This window comes from Alligator sinensis, unplaced genomic scaffold (genome assembly GCF_000455745.1).
Source record: "Alligator sinensis unplaced genomic scaffold, ASM45574v1 scaffold437_1, whole genome shotgun sequence".
Classification (NCBI taxonomy): Eukaryota; Metazoa; Chordata; order Crocodylia; family Alligatoridae; genus Alligator; species Alligator sinensis.
In genome coordinates, this window is record NW_005842176.1 from 1,272,782 (window position 1) to 1,284,358 (window position 11,577).

Here is an 11,577-nt window from a genome sequence, read left to right on the forward strand (position 1 = left end):
GTCATGCATCTGCTGATGCACGATAAAGTGCCATTAGCTTTTCTGATGGCTTCGTCACACTGCCGACTCATGTTCATCTTGGAGTCCACTAGGACTCCAAGATCCCTTTCTGCTTCCGTGCCACCAAGGAGGTCATTTCCTAGGCAGTAGGTATGCTGGACATTTTTCCTCCCTAGGTGCAGCACTTTGCATTTCTCCTTGTTGATGGTGGACAAGTCTTTACTCCACCCTGATCCCACAAGCCACCAGGAACCTCAGCTGGCAGCTCCTGCTTTATGGACACCTCTGACATATGGCCCTTCTGCCAACAGAGGGAGACCCTGGTGGAAACCTGCCTCAAGGGTGCCAGGTTGCAGCCCCTTTTCTGCCTGCTCCAGAACCTCCCACTGAGGTTCTGGCTGCACTGCTCCCAGCTCCTTTTCTGTCATGCACTCCCTCCCTGTCCATGGCCCCATCAAGCCCTGGGACCTCCTGGTCAGCCTCCTCCTGGCTCTTGCCAAGCTGACCATCTTCCAGACCAGGAAGGAGTTTCTGGCTGGGGGGAACCTGGGTGAGTGTGGCGCTGTCTTCCTTTTACTCCTTCGCTCACATCTCTGGGTGGAGTTTTACTGGATGGAGTCTACAGTCTCCCTTGGCTTGTTCAGGGAGCAGTGGGTGCTGGCCAGTGTGCTCTGCTCAGTGTGTCCTTTTGGCTCCCTTGTTATTAACCTGTGACCTTATTCCCTTCCCTGTTTTCTTTTTATCTGTCCCCCATATTTAGTTATGTCTTCAGAGGTCTCCCTTTTTAAGGGGGGCTTATAGTGTTTCCTTGTGGGCATAAAGCCAGGCTTTCCTGTAGCATAACAAATAGTCCTGTCTGACAGCAGCAGAAGTTGATACTATAGAGGGAGAGTGCTAAACTGGATATCTCTAAAGTAATCTATTCCCTGTGCCATACCTTCCCTGGCACCCACTATTTATTGGTTTAGAGATGCTAGAGGAAACGTCTCCAGCCATTCGCTTCAAGCCCAGTCAACCACATGTAAAACAGTTACAAAACTATAGTCTTAGGGGGAGCACTCACTCAATCCAATGAAACATTATGTAATGGGGAACCAGTCAGAGAGCAGTCTCCAGGCCCAATTGCCATCTGCCCCTGGGGTTTTTCCCCGCTTATAAATGCTTTTGTCCTGACATAGAAAAGTAATCTCCTTCCATGTATTGTCTCTGAAGTTTGTTGTCAAAAGACGAGTGGCTAGACGCACCCGTTTTGCTTTTCACTTTGTCCTCTCTCCATCTGTATTTGGTTGTCTGAAGTATGACTGAATCCCCCTCACCATCTGGCAGTTTAGTAAAGCCATGTCTTTTAAGTCTGATATGGGATCAATCAATATTACTTTGCTGTGGTCATTTTGCTGCTAGCTTTGGGAACCTTATATTTGCCTGCTTCCTGTCTCCATCCTTAGGAAGTTACATTCCTCAGAGAGAATGGAATCACTAAGGGATCGGTCTGTGGAAGAGCTCCAGGTGCTGCAGGAGAATTCAGAGGAGACAGAGCGTCTGGCATTGGAGTCGCATGAGGTACACATTGATATGTGTGTTGGAGCAGGAAATGTGTGTGAATGCAGTTGGGAGGTAGCACCATGCATAAGCTATGGGCTTGGGTCTCGTCTCTCAGGTCCAGGAACTTCAACTGGAAAGGGAAATGGCCCTTGCCACAAACCGGAGCTTGGCAGAGCAGAATCTGGAGTTCCAGCAGCCCCTGGAAACTGGACGTGCAAACCTTTCCGACAGCTACCAAGAACTGCAGAAGCTGACTGAAAGGTGCCAAGAAAAAAAGGCACAACTGGGTATGGTTTTTTTCAGATTTGCATGCATCTGTGTGGCCCAACAGGCTGTAATCAAGACATCTTTCTATCGTCTTGCTTCTCCCCAGGGCTGGGTGTACTGATCAGATTGAGGCACTCTCTGGGAAAAATAAGTGGGCAGTGGGAGGGTGTATTTTCATCTGTGTTCTCCTCCTTCTTGTTTGTGTCCTGGCAGAACCAGAGGTGGTGCTTTGTCAAAAGGGTGGAACACAGTGATAGTTAGGGTCTCCCCATGGGTTTCCAGGTTATATGTTCTGAGTTAGGGAAGATTCCCGCCAGGAAGGGAAGGGATTGAACAGAATCACGTGGGAAGGTAACGTAGTTTCTACTTCTCTATCTTTCATGTGTCTTGAGTTAAGTCCAGAGCCTGGGGACAGATGACAGGTACCGTTTTTGAAGGAAGTGAAGACATGTAGTGATCTTGCCTAGTTCTGTAGGTCACTTTGTGACCGTTGCTTCCATTTCTTCCCAGATAAATTCTCGGCAACAATGCAGCCTCAGATTTTATTAGATCTTCTCCAGGTAGAGAGCCAGAAAATCGAAGAGGAGTCTGAGGTGAGCTTAAGAATTAAATATAGTTGACGTGTGGCAGTCCCTTGGAATCTTGAAATCACCCTCCTACCCCTGACCCCTAAGCTAGGGAGCTTCCCCATAGATTGACACCATTGTCCAAACGAGTGGGATTGTACTTCATTTGTTGTTGTCTAGTTTAATAGTTTCCTATGTGATCTAAGCCATGGCTGAGGACATGGGGTCTAAATTTGGGTTGGGGGAGAAGATTGGAAAAGGCAGCACAGGTTTCAAGAGTGTCTTGTGTTCCAGTCTGTGGCTGAGAAGTTCCTGGCGGGTGAAGTGCCACTGGAGACATTTCTTGAGCAGTTTTCCTCCATGAGGAAGTTATCACACATGCGCCGTGTCAGAGTGGAAAAACTTCAGGAGATATTGAAGAAGTCAGAAACTTCACAGCCACCATCCAGAGACTCTCAGTTCAACCAGCAGCAGCCTCCTTGTGTAACTTCTGTGCCCGAAAACCAGCAGCAGCCACTACCCTTCCCATCAGGAGCACCATCCTTCCCTTTACCTTATAGTCCAACCCCATGCATGCCTATAGGCCCAACAGCTCATGGAGCTCTCCCTCCTGCTCCTTTCCCTAAGGCACCAGTTTCAGTGGGACTTGTCAGCTCCTCTCAGCCAAGCGCCCAGCCTACATTTCCCTATAAAGCACCTCCAGTTTCTGGATACCCACCACCTCAGCCTGGAGACTCAGCACCAGTATATTCCAGGCCTCAGACAGGAGACTCCTCTTCAGTTCCAGGATATTCTTGGTCTCCATCCAGAGGTCCACCCCCTACTCCAGTATTCCATCAACCTCAGGCTGGATCAGGGTACCCCCAGTCGCAGTCTCCATATTTTCCATCAGGAGGAGGGAGGCCACATTGCCCATACCCAAACCAGCCACCATTACCTGCTTTTCCAATTTCCACCCAGCCCCCATATCCTGCAGGTCCAAACCCTTCCTTTGGGTACCCACCACCTTCACACCCTCAACATCCTGCTTGGCGTGGATACTAATCAGGACTTGAGGAGAGTTGGCTTTGTCATCCTCTTCTGTGTCACAGACAAAGAAATTGGTCCTCGCTGAGAAACAGGCCCAAGAAGAAAGATCTGTGAATGTCACCCTTACACCTGTATGTGTGAGTTTTATATGCAGAGGAAGGTGTATTTCTGATGTAATCCCTGCATTAGGCATGAGGTATAAGGCAGAGACACCATAACTTCATCCACAGGCTGCACTTTTTTAGGTTTTGGCTAATGAAATGAAAACCAGCATGTGATGAATGCTCGCTGTCTTTAATGGCCATATATTGATGAGTCAATCCAAGCCATGTTATAAAATACACAGTGGGCCAGATTCTCAGATGGTTTAAGTGAGTAAAACATGCACTGATTTGTACCAGCTGAGGACCTGACCCTGCATACTTTATGCTTGTGTGTGTATGTGTGAGAGAACTTTTTATACCTGTGTGTATAATTATATATAGAAATATGTAGCAGAGGAATTCTAAAGTTTTACACAGGTGTGTGAGATACAGAGTGAGAACCTCTGACAGTATTTCTGACATGAAACCCTCATTTGTTCCCAGGGCCCTTTCCTGTAAAATAGAACAGCAGTGCCATCCAGGCTCATAAACTGATACGTAATTTATCTTTGTCAATGAGAAGCCATTAGCTAGCCTGTTGTGGCAGGTCAGGCCTTAATGTGACCCAGGATTTTTATGCCATTGTAACATAACTCCAAATCTGATTCCACTCAAGCTACTCCCAACCCACTGCAGGACTAAGTTTTCCTTTTTATTGTCTCCATCTGTCTTACTGTATTGGATGTTGCCAGGTTTGTGTAAAACAAAGGGATCTCCAGAGCTTACCATGCTCATCTGATTCAGCTGTGCTTGGCTTATTAATAGGGGAAGGCCTCTCTAGTACTGGCTTCTTTTGCATAGTGTATGAGGCATTCTTAGCACACCACTGTGGGATGTGGATTATTGCATACAGAACAGGAGGGCCCTGAAATATCTCTGGAAACATAACATGTTGAATACTGTTTCTGCCTTGGAGATAAACCAGGATGGCATGATACCTCTGGAGCAGCTGTTAATTTGGAGATGAGGCAGCATGTTCCTTCACCTATGGAAAACTGGGTGATTACTCCTTTTTTGTTGGGAAATATTAGAACACAATACTGTCATCCATTTTTTCCAATCAGCCTTTGATAGGATTCAGTAAAACACCAAGATACACAAGGTTTCCTATATTATCCCTTTTTTTCATTGGTAGTGAACTGCAGGAAGGGGAGCATAGACTGGATAAAGAAGAATCCAGTATTCCTCACACCCCCTTCCCTTCAATATTGACCTGAGGAAACACTGGGCACCAACAGAGAAACTGAAAGATTCTTAATGTAAATGGGTTTTTCTTTGCTCAGCACTTTATCTACCACATTCTGCTTGGGTGCCTGTAAGTTATTTATAAAGATAGATCACTAATGGACTAGTCCAGGTTGAATGCTCTTGGAATTTGATGGACACAGTTCCATACTTGTGATTAATTATGGTAATAAAACTTGATGAATTGCATGTGGGGTCATGGCTGTGATTGTTTTGGGAAATGAAATGGCGTATGGTTGATATTTTTATTGATCATGTTTTTGTCAACTCAGCATCTTTACATTTACTTTCCCCTTGACCATGTCAATAAAACCTCTCACATAACCCATCTCACACAACCGTGTTCTCTTTATCATCCTTCCTACCCTTCGGTTTGCATCCTGCCCAAGGGGCCCATTTGTTCAATCCTCTTCCCCATCCTTCAGTATCATCACAGTTATCTTCCCCTTCACTGTGCTGTAATTTCTTTCCTTCATTTTTCCTTCCTTACAGTCTCCTCACTGCTTGTCTTTTTGTAAGTGACTTGTTCTGATGATAATAGTATTCCCTTCTCTGTTAAATTAGTTTTATCCTCTAAATCTCAATTCCTGTTTTGAGAATCTCAAACCTGCCCTGTACTGAGTCTCTTCTTCAGCTTGAAGGAGTGCATAAATCACTTGCTATTGTGGAAATGTTGCCTTATACACAAAAAATTGGCTCCCATCACCTCTGTGGTGTTTGGTCTGTGGTGTTTGGTCTGTTCCATCTGTAGCACAAGCTGTTCTCCTCTATTGCTGCTATGCTGCAGGATATAATCTGATTTTGGTATTGAAAAGTTTTGCTTATGACAATTTCCAGACAGAAAAAGTTCTCCATATATTTCCCCATTGCTCACTGCTTCTTTAACTTCTGGAAAGAAGCGTCAAATATAGCACGGACTTGTATCTTGTGTCAAACAATTTCTATTTAACAAGGGGGGGGTCTTTATTTCATCATTGTGAGAAGAGAATATCTGGTTATTGCCATTCATTCTGCATATGATATCATAATCCTGCTTGTGGTATGGTCATTATAGACATTTACTGGTGTTACCAGGTAGGGATTATGACTTTAAAAAGTATGCTTGCATTAACTGTGTTTTTTCACACAATGGTTCATTTAATCAGAGGGATGAAAGAAGCAGAAGCATCTCTAAAAAAAAAAAAAGAGTTAGTTTTTACGTTGAAGAAAAAATTCTGCAGGGTATCAGTGTATCTTCAGTAGCACCACACTTTGGTGCAGGCATTGAAGTGTGTTGCAACAGGAACTCAAGAGAGGCTCTTAAGCAAATAACATATTTTATCCTTCTGGGACCTTGTGTTGTACTCATCACAGTGGTATCCAAATTGAGTAACAATCTCTTTTAGATTAGTAATATTAAAACATGTTTTGCCCTGAGAACTGAATTTGTAAAAAATGATATCTCTAGGAAAGATATGAAATAAGAGAAATAAGCATGGCATTCAACAATACCCTTTTTATAGTCACTTCAGAACCGTGTTATGAGTAAGCTACTTTGCAGTGTGGTCTAAATGCCTCCATCAACACTGGAGATGGGCAAAGCAAGAAACACTGCATATATAGACAAGAGAAGTATTGTTATCTTCATTTTAGAGATGGGGAAACCAAGGTATAACGAGACTGTGATTCCATAAATCAGAAGAGAGTCATGAACTTGAAGCCAGATATCCTGAATCTCAGTGTCATGCTTTACCAGAAAGCTACACTTTCTCCATTTTTCATAGAGCTGTGTCAATCCTGTTCTGCACTTAGGCACTGTACTTATGAGTGGAAAAAAGGAAACAACTACTAGGAAAATATTTTATTACAGCTGTTATTATTGCTTATTAAATATCTCAGTCACATTTGTGTTGAACATTATTATCTCCTTGCCACTCAACGTATAGCTGCTATATCTCAGTCTTACTTGCGTCTTTACAAACCTGTCTCCTCACCCCCACACATGTTCACTCAAGCTCCATTCATGCACGTTACCACAGGATAACCACACTCCTGGGCTTCTTCAACCAACCAGACATCTACAGAGTGACAAACACAGCCAACATTCATCATTGCAGCTTCCTAAGTAACCCAGTAGACAGTTTATAATTTTTTTCCATGATGCTCATCATCCTGGTATCTGTACCTCACAGACTTTAACACATTTAGCCTCAAAACTCCAGGGCAATGGATGTATTATCCTTATTTTAGGGATGGGGAAACACAGAGTCTAAGCAAATCATTTTTGCAGGGGACAGTATTGCTTTCCAACTCAAGTGGAATACCCAGCTCCTCTATCTACCTACTTGCCTTTAAGCACATCCGTTTAAAATACATACATGTGTATGCCAGTAAGGAAAAAGGAAATGAAACTTTAAGTGATGGATGCTAGATGAATTTGTCACAGGAAGGTGTTCAGATACCATGATAATGGTGGGGTAGTAAAATCTTAAAAGAACTGTATGACCCATTTTTAAAAAGGTATCCATTGTTCCTGAATGCCTCACATTCTGAATGTCTAGCAGGAGCCGCACAGACCTGATTTTCAGAACTGCTCATCAACTACCGTACACATATGCTTCAGCTGGCACTGTGAATAAGCAATGTAGTTCAAAGCCAGGCTGCCGGGGTCTTCACCTAGGGCACCCAGAAACAGAGACATGCAAATCTGAGGTCACTATTGGAATGCTGGGTCTAAGTGACTTGCTAAAGGCTACCTGGGAAGTAGTAGGTATCTTGATTCTCCTTGCCCCATCTAGAAAAATGGGGGTGACACTGGGGTCCATATAGATTCCCTCATCTTTTGCCTCTGTGAGTGTAGCAAAAGCCATTATATTTGCATGTAGTAACATGGAAATATTTCCAAGGTGATGAGTGCAGAATTATTTCAGGTATTGTTCTTCTTTTCTCTCAGTTTTTCCATATGCTGGATCCTGCCTCTGTCTACAGGGCAAGAAAATGAATGACAGAAAATCACTCGATATTTTGCCAGAGCTCAAGAAAGTCAGAAAAAGGTGAATACAGCAATTGGCTAAGCCTCTGTGATGTGTTTCACTTCTCACCCTTAGATTACACAGTAACAGGATCAGGGATTGCCCCTATCTCGGGATACAGCATGTGGGCAAGGGAACAGCTTACCTCTCAGAAGGGGGCTATACTCTCCGAGCTGAGTGCAAGTCATAGTCACTGTCAGAGGAGTTGTCTGGAGGGTTGGAAGATCGGATTGCTCCTTCCAGAGCTACAGAAGAAAGAACCAGTCACTTTTTTCTGCACAAAATGCTGTGTTGCAGAGGGACAGAGTACCCAGCATATAGGACTGTATACCAGGGCTTCCCAACCCCAGCACATCCGGTCATACAAAATCATAGTAGGTAATAGCTACGTCTTGTGATGAGGTGTTTTTCTCCAATCTTATAACTTTAGTTATTCCACCTTTACAGATGGAAGAAACGGATGGATGCCCAGGGAAGTTAACTGACCTGCCTGAGGCTGCACAACAAGTCAGTGGAAACAGAACACCTGGATAAAGAATTGCTCTATAGACTGATTCCTACTCTGCTGTCTGAGTTATCTAGTCTATTGTTGCAAAGCAGGTGTGACCACCTTCCTTCAGTGGACAGCCACTTCACCCACTGGGGTCCATTTCTCCACCATTCACTGTGGTTGTGTTTCCTTGGCTGGGCCAAGCCCAGTTAGTTGCTTACCTGGATAGGCTGAAAGGTAGGAGTTTTTCTTGGGAGTATGAGAATAGTCATTTTCTTCCCCCAGAGCTCTTTGACCTTCAGACCTCGGCCGGAGGGTGACAGTGCTATTGCGATGGAACGACACTAGATGGCAGCACAATGGAGAATCGTTAATCACTCTACCACAACCGGATCACTACCACACACTTTCAACCACCCCAAAGCATGGAAATAAACTCCTCACCCTTATGTCAGCCACCTCTACCACTACCTATATACAAACAGGCCAGCCTTTGTGAGTCAACAGTGGGGTTAGTAAGAATTGCACCCAGCCCATACCATGGTAGCAGGCTGCTCTGTACCACCGAAAATAGTACTTGCAACTCAACTTTCCTATCTGAGTCAATAGTGAGTGAGTGACTCAGCATGGTCCTGGGTGGGTTACGGCACCGCAGGAAGTGATAGTGGTGACTCAGTACACATCCCACACCCCAGCATGGAAGTAATATAGCCAAATAGGAAATGATCAGTAGGGGGCATACCCCACTCTGGATGAAAGCATGAGGGGTGTTTGTTAGGCTGGAATTGCCATCTTTTGGATGCATTATAAAACATCATATGGAGCCCTTAAAATTCCCACACCATTTTATTTGGGGAACAGCTTTCTTCCTGCCCAGACTCCCTGCAGTTACAAGCAGAGAGATCTTCTTTCCCAGCCCCTCTTACAACCTGTTGTGTCATGCTCCTGCTTTCCATTCCAGAGGTGGCTGTTTCAGGGGCTGGTGAATGGCTTTTGGTTGTCCAGTCATTAAAGTGCTCTGGGAGCCCAGCAGCCTTTTGAAGGGTGACTTCAAAAACATCTTTTGGCCCAGAGCTGTCATTCTTGAGGCCTCAGGCTTACTCTCAGCCTCAAATGCATCTTGTGCCTGGGCTGCTTTTTCACCTTGTAGTCAGTGACACCACCTGAATGAAGGTGATGTGATGGTAGGGCTGAAGGGAAACCTCAGCCTCTGAAGTGGTAACAGGTTGTAAACCACTTCCTATAACCATCAGGCTGCAACTAGCCATTCTGTGACAGAGAGCAGGAGCCATAAGGTCCCATGCACTTGAGATCAAACTGACCGCAGCACCACAGCTACTGTCTTCAGAGGAAGCTGGAGAGGGCGAGGGGGGGATGGAAATGACCGGCTTCCCCTTGCCTCAGGCCTGTGCTTGCTGCTTACCATTTTGGTTTAATCCAGTTGGTCCAATCCATTGGCGCTGCTGTTTCTTGGAGACTGCAAGGAGAAAGGTAGAGAGAAACACTGGAGTTAAATGGACACGGGCCTGTCTATCATGTTGTAAACACGCCATGGAAGGACACTGTGGGGTTGCAGGGAAGGCCCGGCAGGTCATTGTGTCCCAGGAGTGACCCTACTATGTATTTTCTTCTAGTGCTTTGTTCATTTGATTTCAAATGACTGAAACCAGCAAAATTCCCTTGGGAGACCTTTTCATGGCCTGACAGATCTCTCTCTGTCAAGGAGTCTTCAACCTCAATTTCCCTTTGTTCTGTTATGTGCCCAATGTTCCTAACGCACAGGCACATGTGCCACACCAACCAAGCCCTCTGTTGCCTCCTGATTAGATGCATCAGGTGCTGGAGATAGTTTGCAGAACAGAGCTTGCCTGGTTCTTTGCATCTTTTCACTGGTTAATCCTCTCAGCAGCAGGACACTGCTGTGCATGACATTGCCCAAGCCAACAGGTCTTCCCCTCTGATTTCCTTTCTTATTCTGCCTGCACCATATGGGCTTACATGATTAGCAATAATTGCTTGTGGTGCCACTGAAGAAAAGAGAAAGGACCAGCTACAATTTCTTCTGAAATACAAAGCCATGGCTGCCAGGAACTGCTGCAAGGGGTCAGTAGGAGAAGAGGGTGTGCATTTCCTGAATCCTCAAAGGAGACACTGTGCAAAACAACAAAGCATCAGCTGCCACCGCCCTTGAAGTGACCAGCCCAGAAGTGAGGGAGTGGGAAAGAGGCAGACAGGAGGAAATGAAAGGGGAAAAGAGTGGCATTATAGGAGGAAGAAAGCATGAGAGAACCGGAGAAAATGGGCAAGATAAAATGAGATCACAATAGAAACTCAGGCTGAAGCTGTTAGGTGGGCTCAGATGTAAGGTAAACAGGCTCTTGGATCTCACAGCCACAGGGACAGTTTGTTACTTACATTTCTTCACTAGTTTCTTGTAGATGAGGGGTCCGCAGATGATCAGGAAGACTACAAAGAGGACCAGAGCCAACAGGATGCTCATGATGGTTCCTGCTCCCACACCAACTGAAACTGGCTTGAAATCCTGGCCTGAGGAAAAGAAGATGGAGTTACTGTTGATTCTCACCAGTGCATAGAGGGAGTCAATCCACTGCAGGAGGACAGAATCCAGCTCAAACTCCAACCTCTTCTACACCTGGCCCCAAACTCCCTATCTCTATCCACACTCCACATGCCAAGGCTTTTTCCATCTTCTAGTCTTTACCCCAGCATCCACTCAACTAACATCTCCAACCTGCGCCATCTATGCAGATCCCACCCGCACCCATTGTGGCTCAGTCAAATTTCTACTCTCCGTCTCCTCAGTACCTTAAGCACCTATGGGTTTTTATCCCTTTTGAGTAGCTGGGCCATAGAAAGGGTGTAGTGTGCTGCTGCTTCAAGGCTAACTGGAGTGGCTGTTTTGCATAAGAGGTAGTAGATCCTGGTACCATGTGTTCAACCCCTGTGGACAGCCTGACCACCAAGTCAGAACTAGGGATGTGAAATGTTAAATAGTTAAACTATAATTATACCATTAATGCATTATGGGTAATGTTTAAAACAGACTATGTTGTATGAATTACCGTGTGGTTTACTGGCACTACTTTTCCAGACTACCCTTCCCTGAGGCAGCGTAGCCCGCTTTTGCACACCACCCACCCCTTCCACCAGCAGTTCATGCTGCATAAATCAAAGTGCTGTGGCTGGGGTGCAGGGAGGAGGTGGTGGACCTGAGCTGAGCTAGCCTTCTCCCTGGAGGAGGGGGGGCAGGGGAAGAGGAGGAG

General features: G+C 45.3%; 2 protein-coding genes across 2 annotated transcripts in view; one reads left to right on the forward strand and one right to left on the reverse strand.

Moving 5' to 3' along the window:
* Positions 1–1,424: 1,424 nt before the first annotated feature.
* On the forward strand, positions 1,425–4,981 carry VPS37C (VPS37C, ESCRT-I subunit). The gene is made up of 4 exons (XM_025206938.1): positions 1,425–1,560; positions 1,658–1,829; positions 2,320–2,402; positions 4,683–4,981. Exons 1-4 carry the CDS (start codon positions 1,468–1,470, stop codon positions 4,683–4,685), a joined length of 351 nt encoding a protein of 116 aa, XP_025062723.1. The 5' UTR covers positions 1,425–1,467; the 3' UTR covers positions 4,686–4,981.
* A 2,083-nt stretch (positions 4,982–7,064) lies between these two features.
* Positions 7,065–11,577, reverse strand: part of CD5 (CD5 molecule) — a 25,991-nt gene continuing 21,478 nt past the window's right edge. The window contains exons 7-11 of the mRNA XM_025206931.1: positions 10,709–10,840; positions 9,717–9,770; positions 8,515–8,637; positions 7,949–8,048; positions 7,065–7,753 (exon numbers count right to left, since the gene is read on the reverse strand). Of these exons, the coding sequence (XP_025062716.1) occupies positions 7,963–8,048; positions 8,515–8,637; positions 9,717–9,770; positions 10,709–10,840 (395 nt within the window). The 3' untranslated portion in view covers positions 7,065–7,753; positions 7,949–7,962. The remainder of the gene's footprint in view (positions 7,754–7,948; positions 8,049–8,514; positions 8,638–9,716; positions 9,771–10,708; positions 10,841–11,577) is intronic.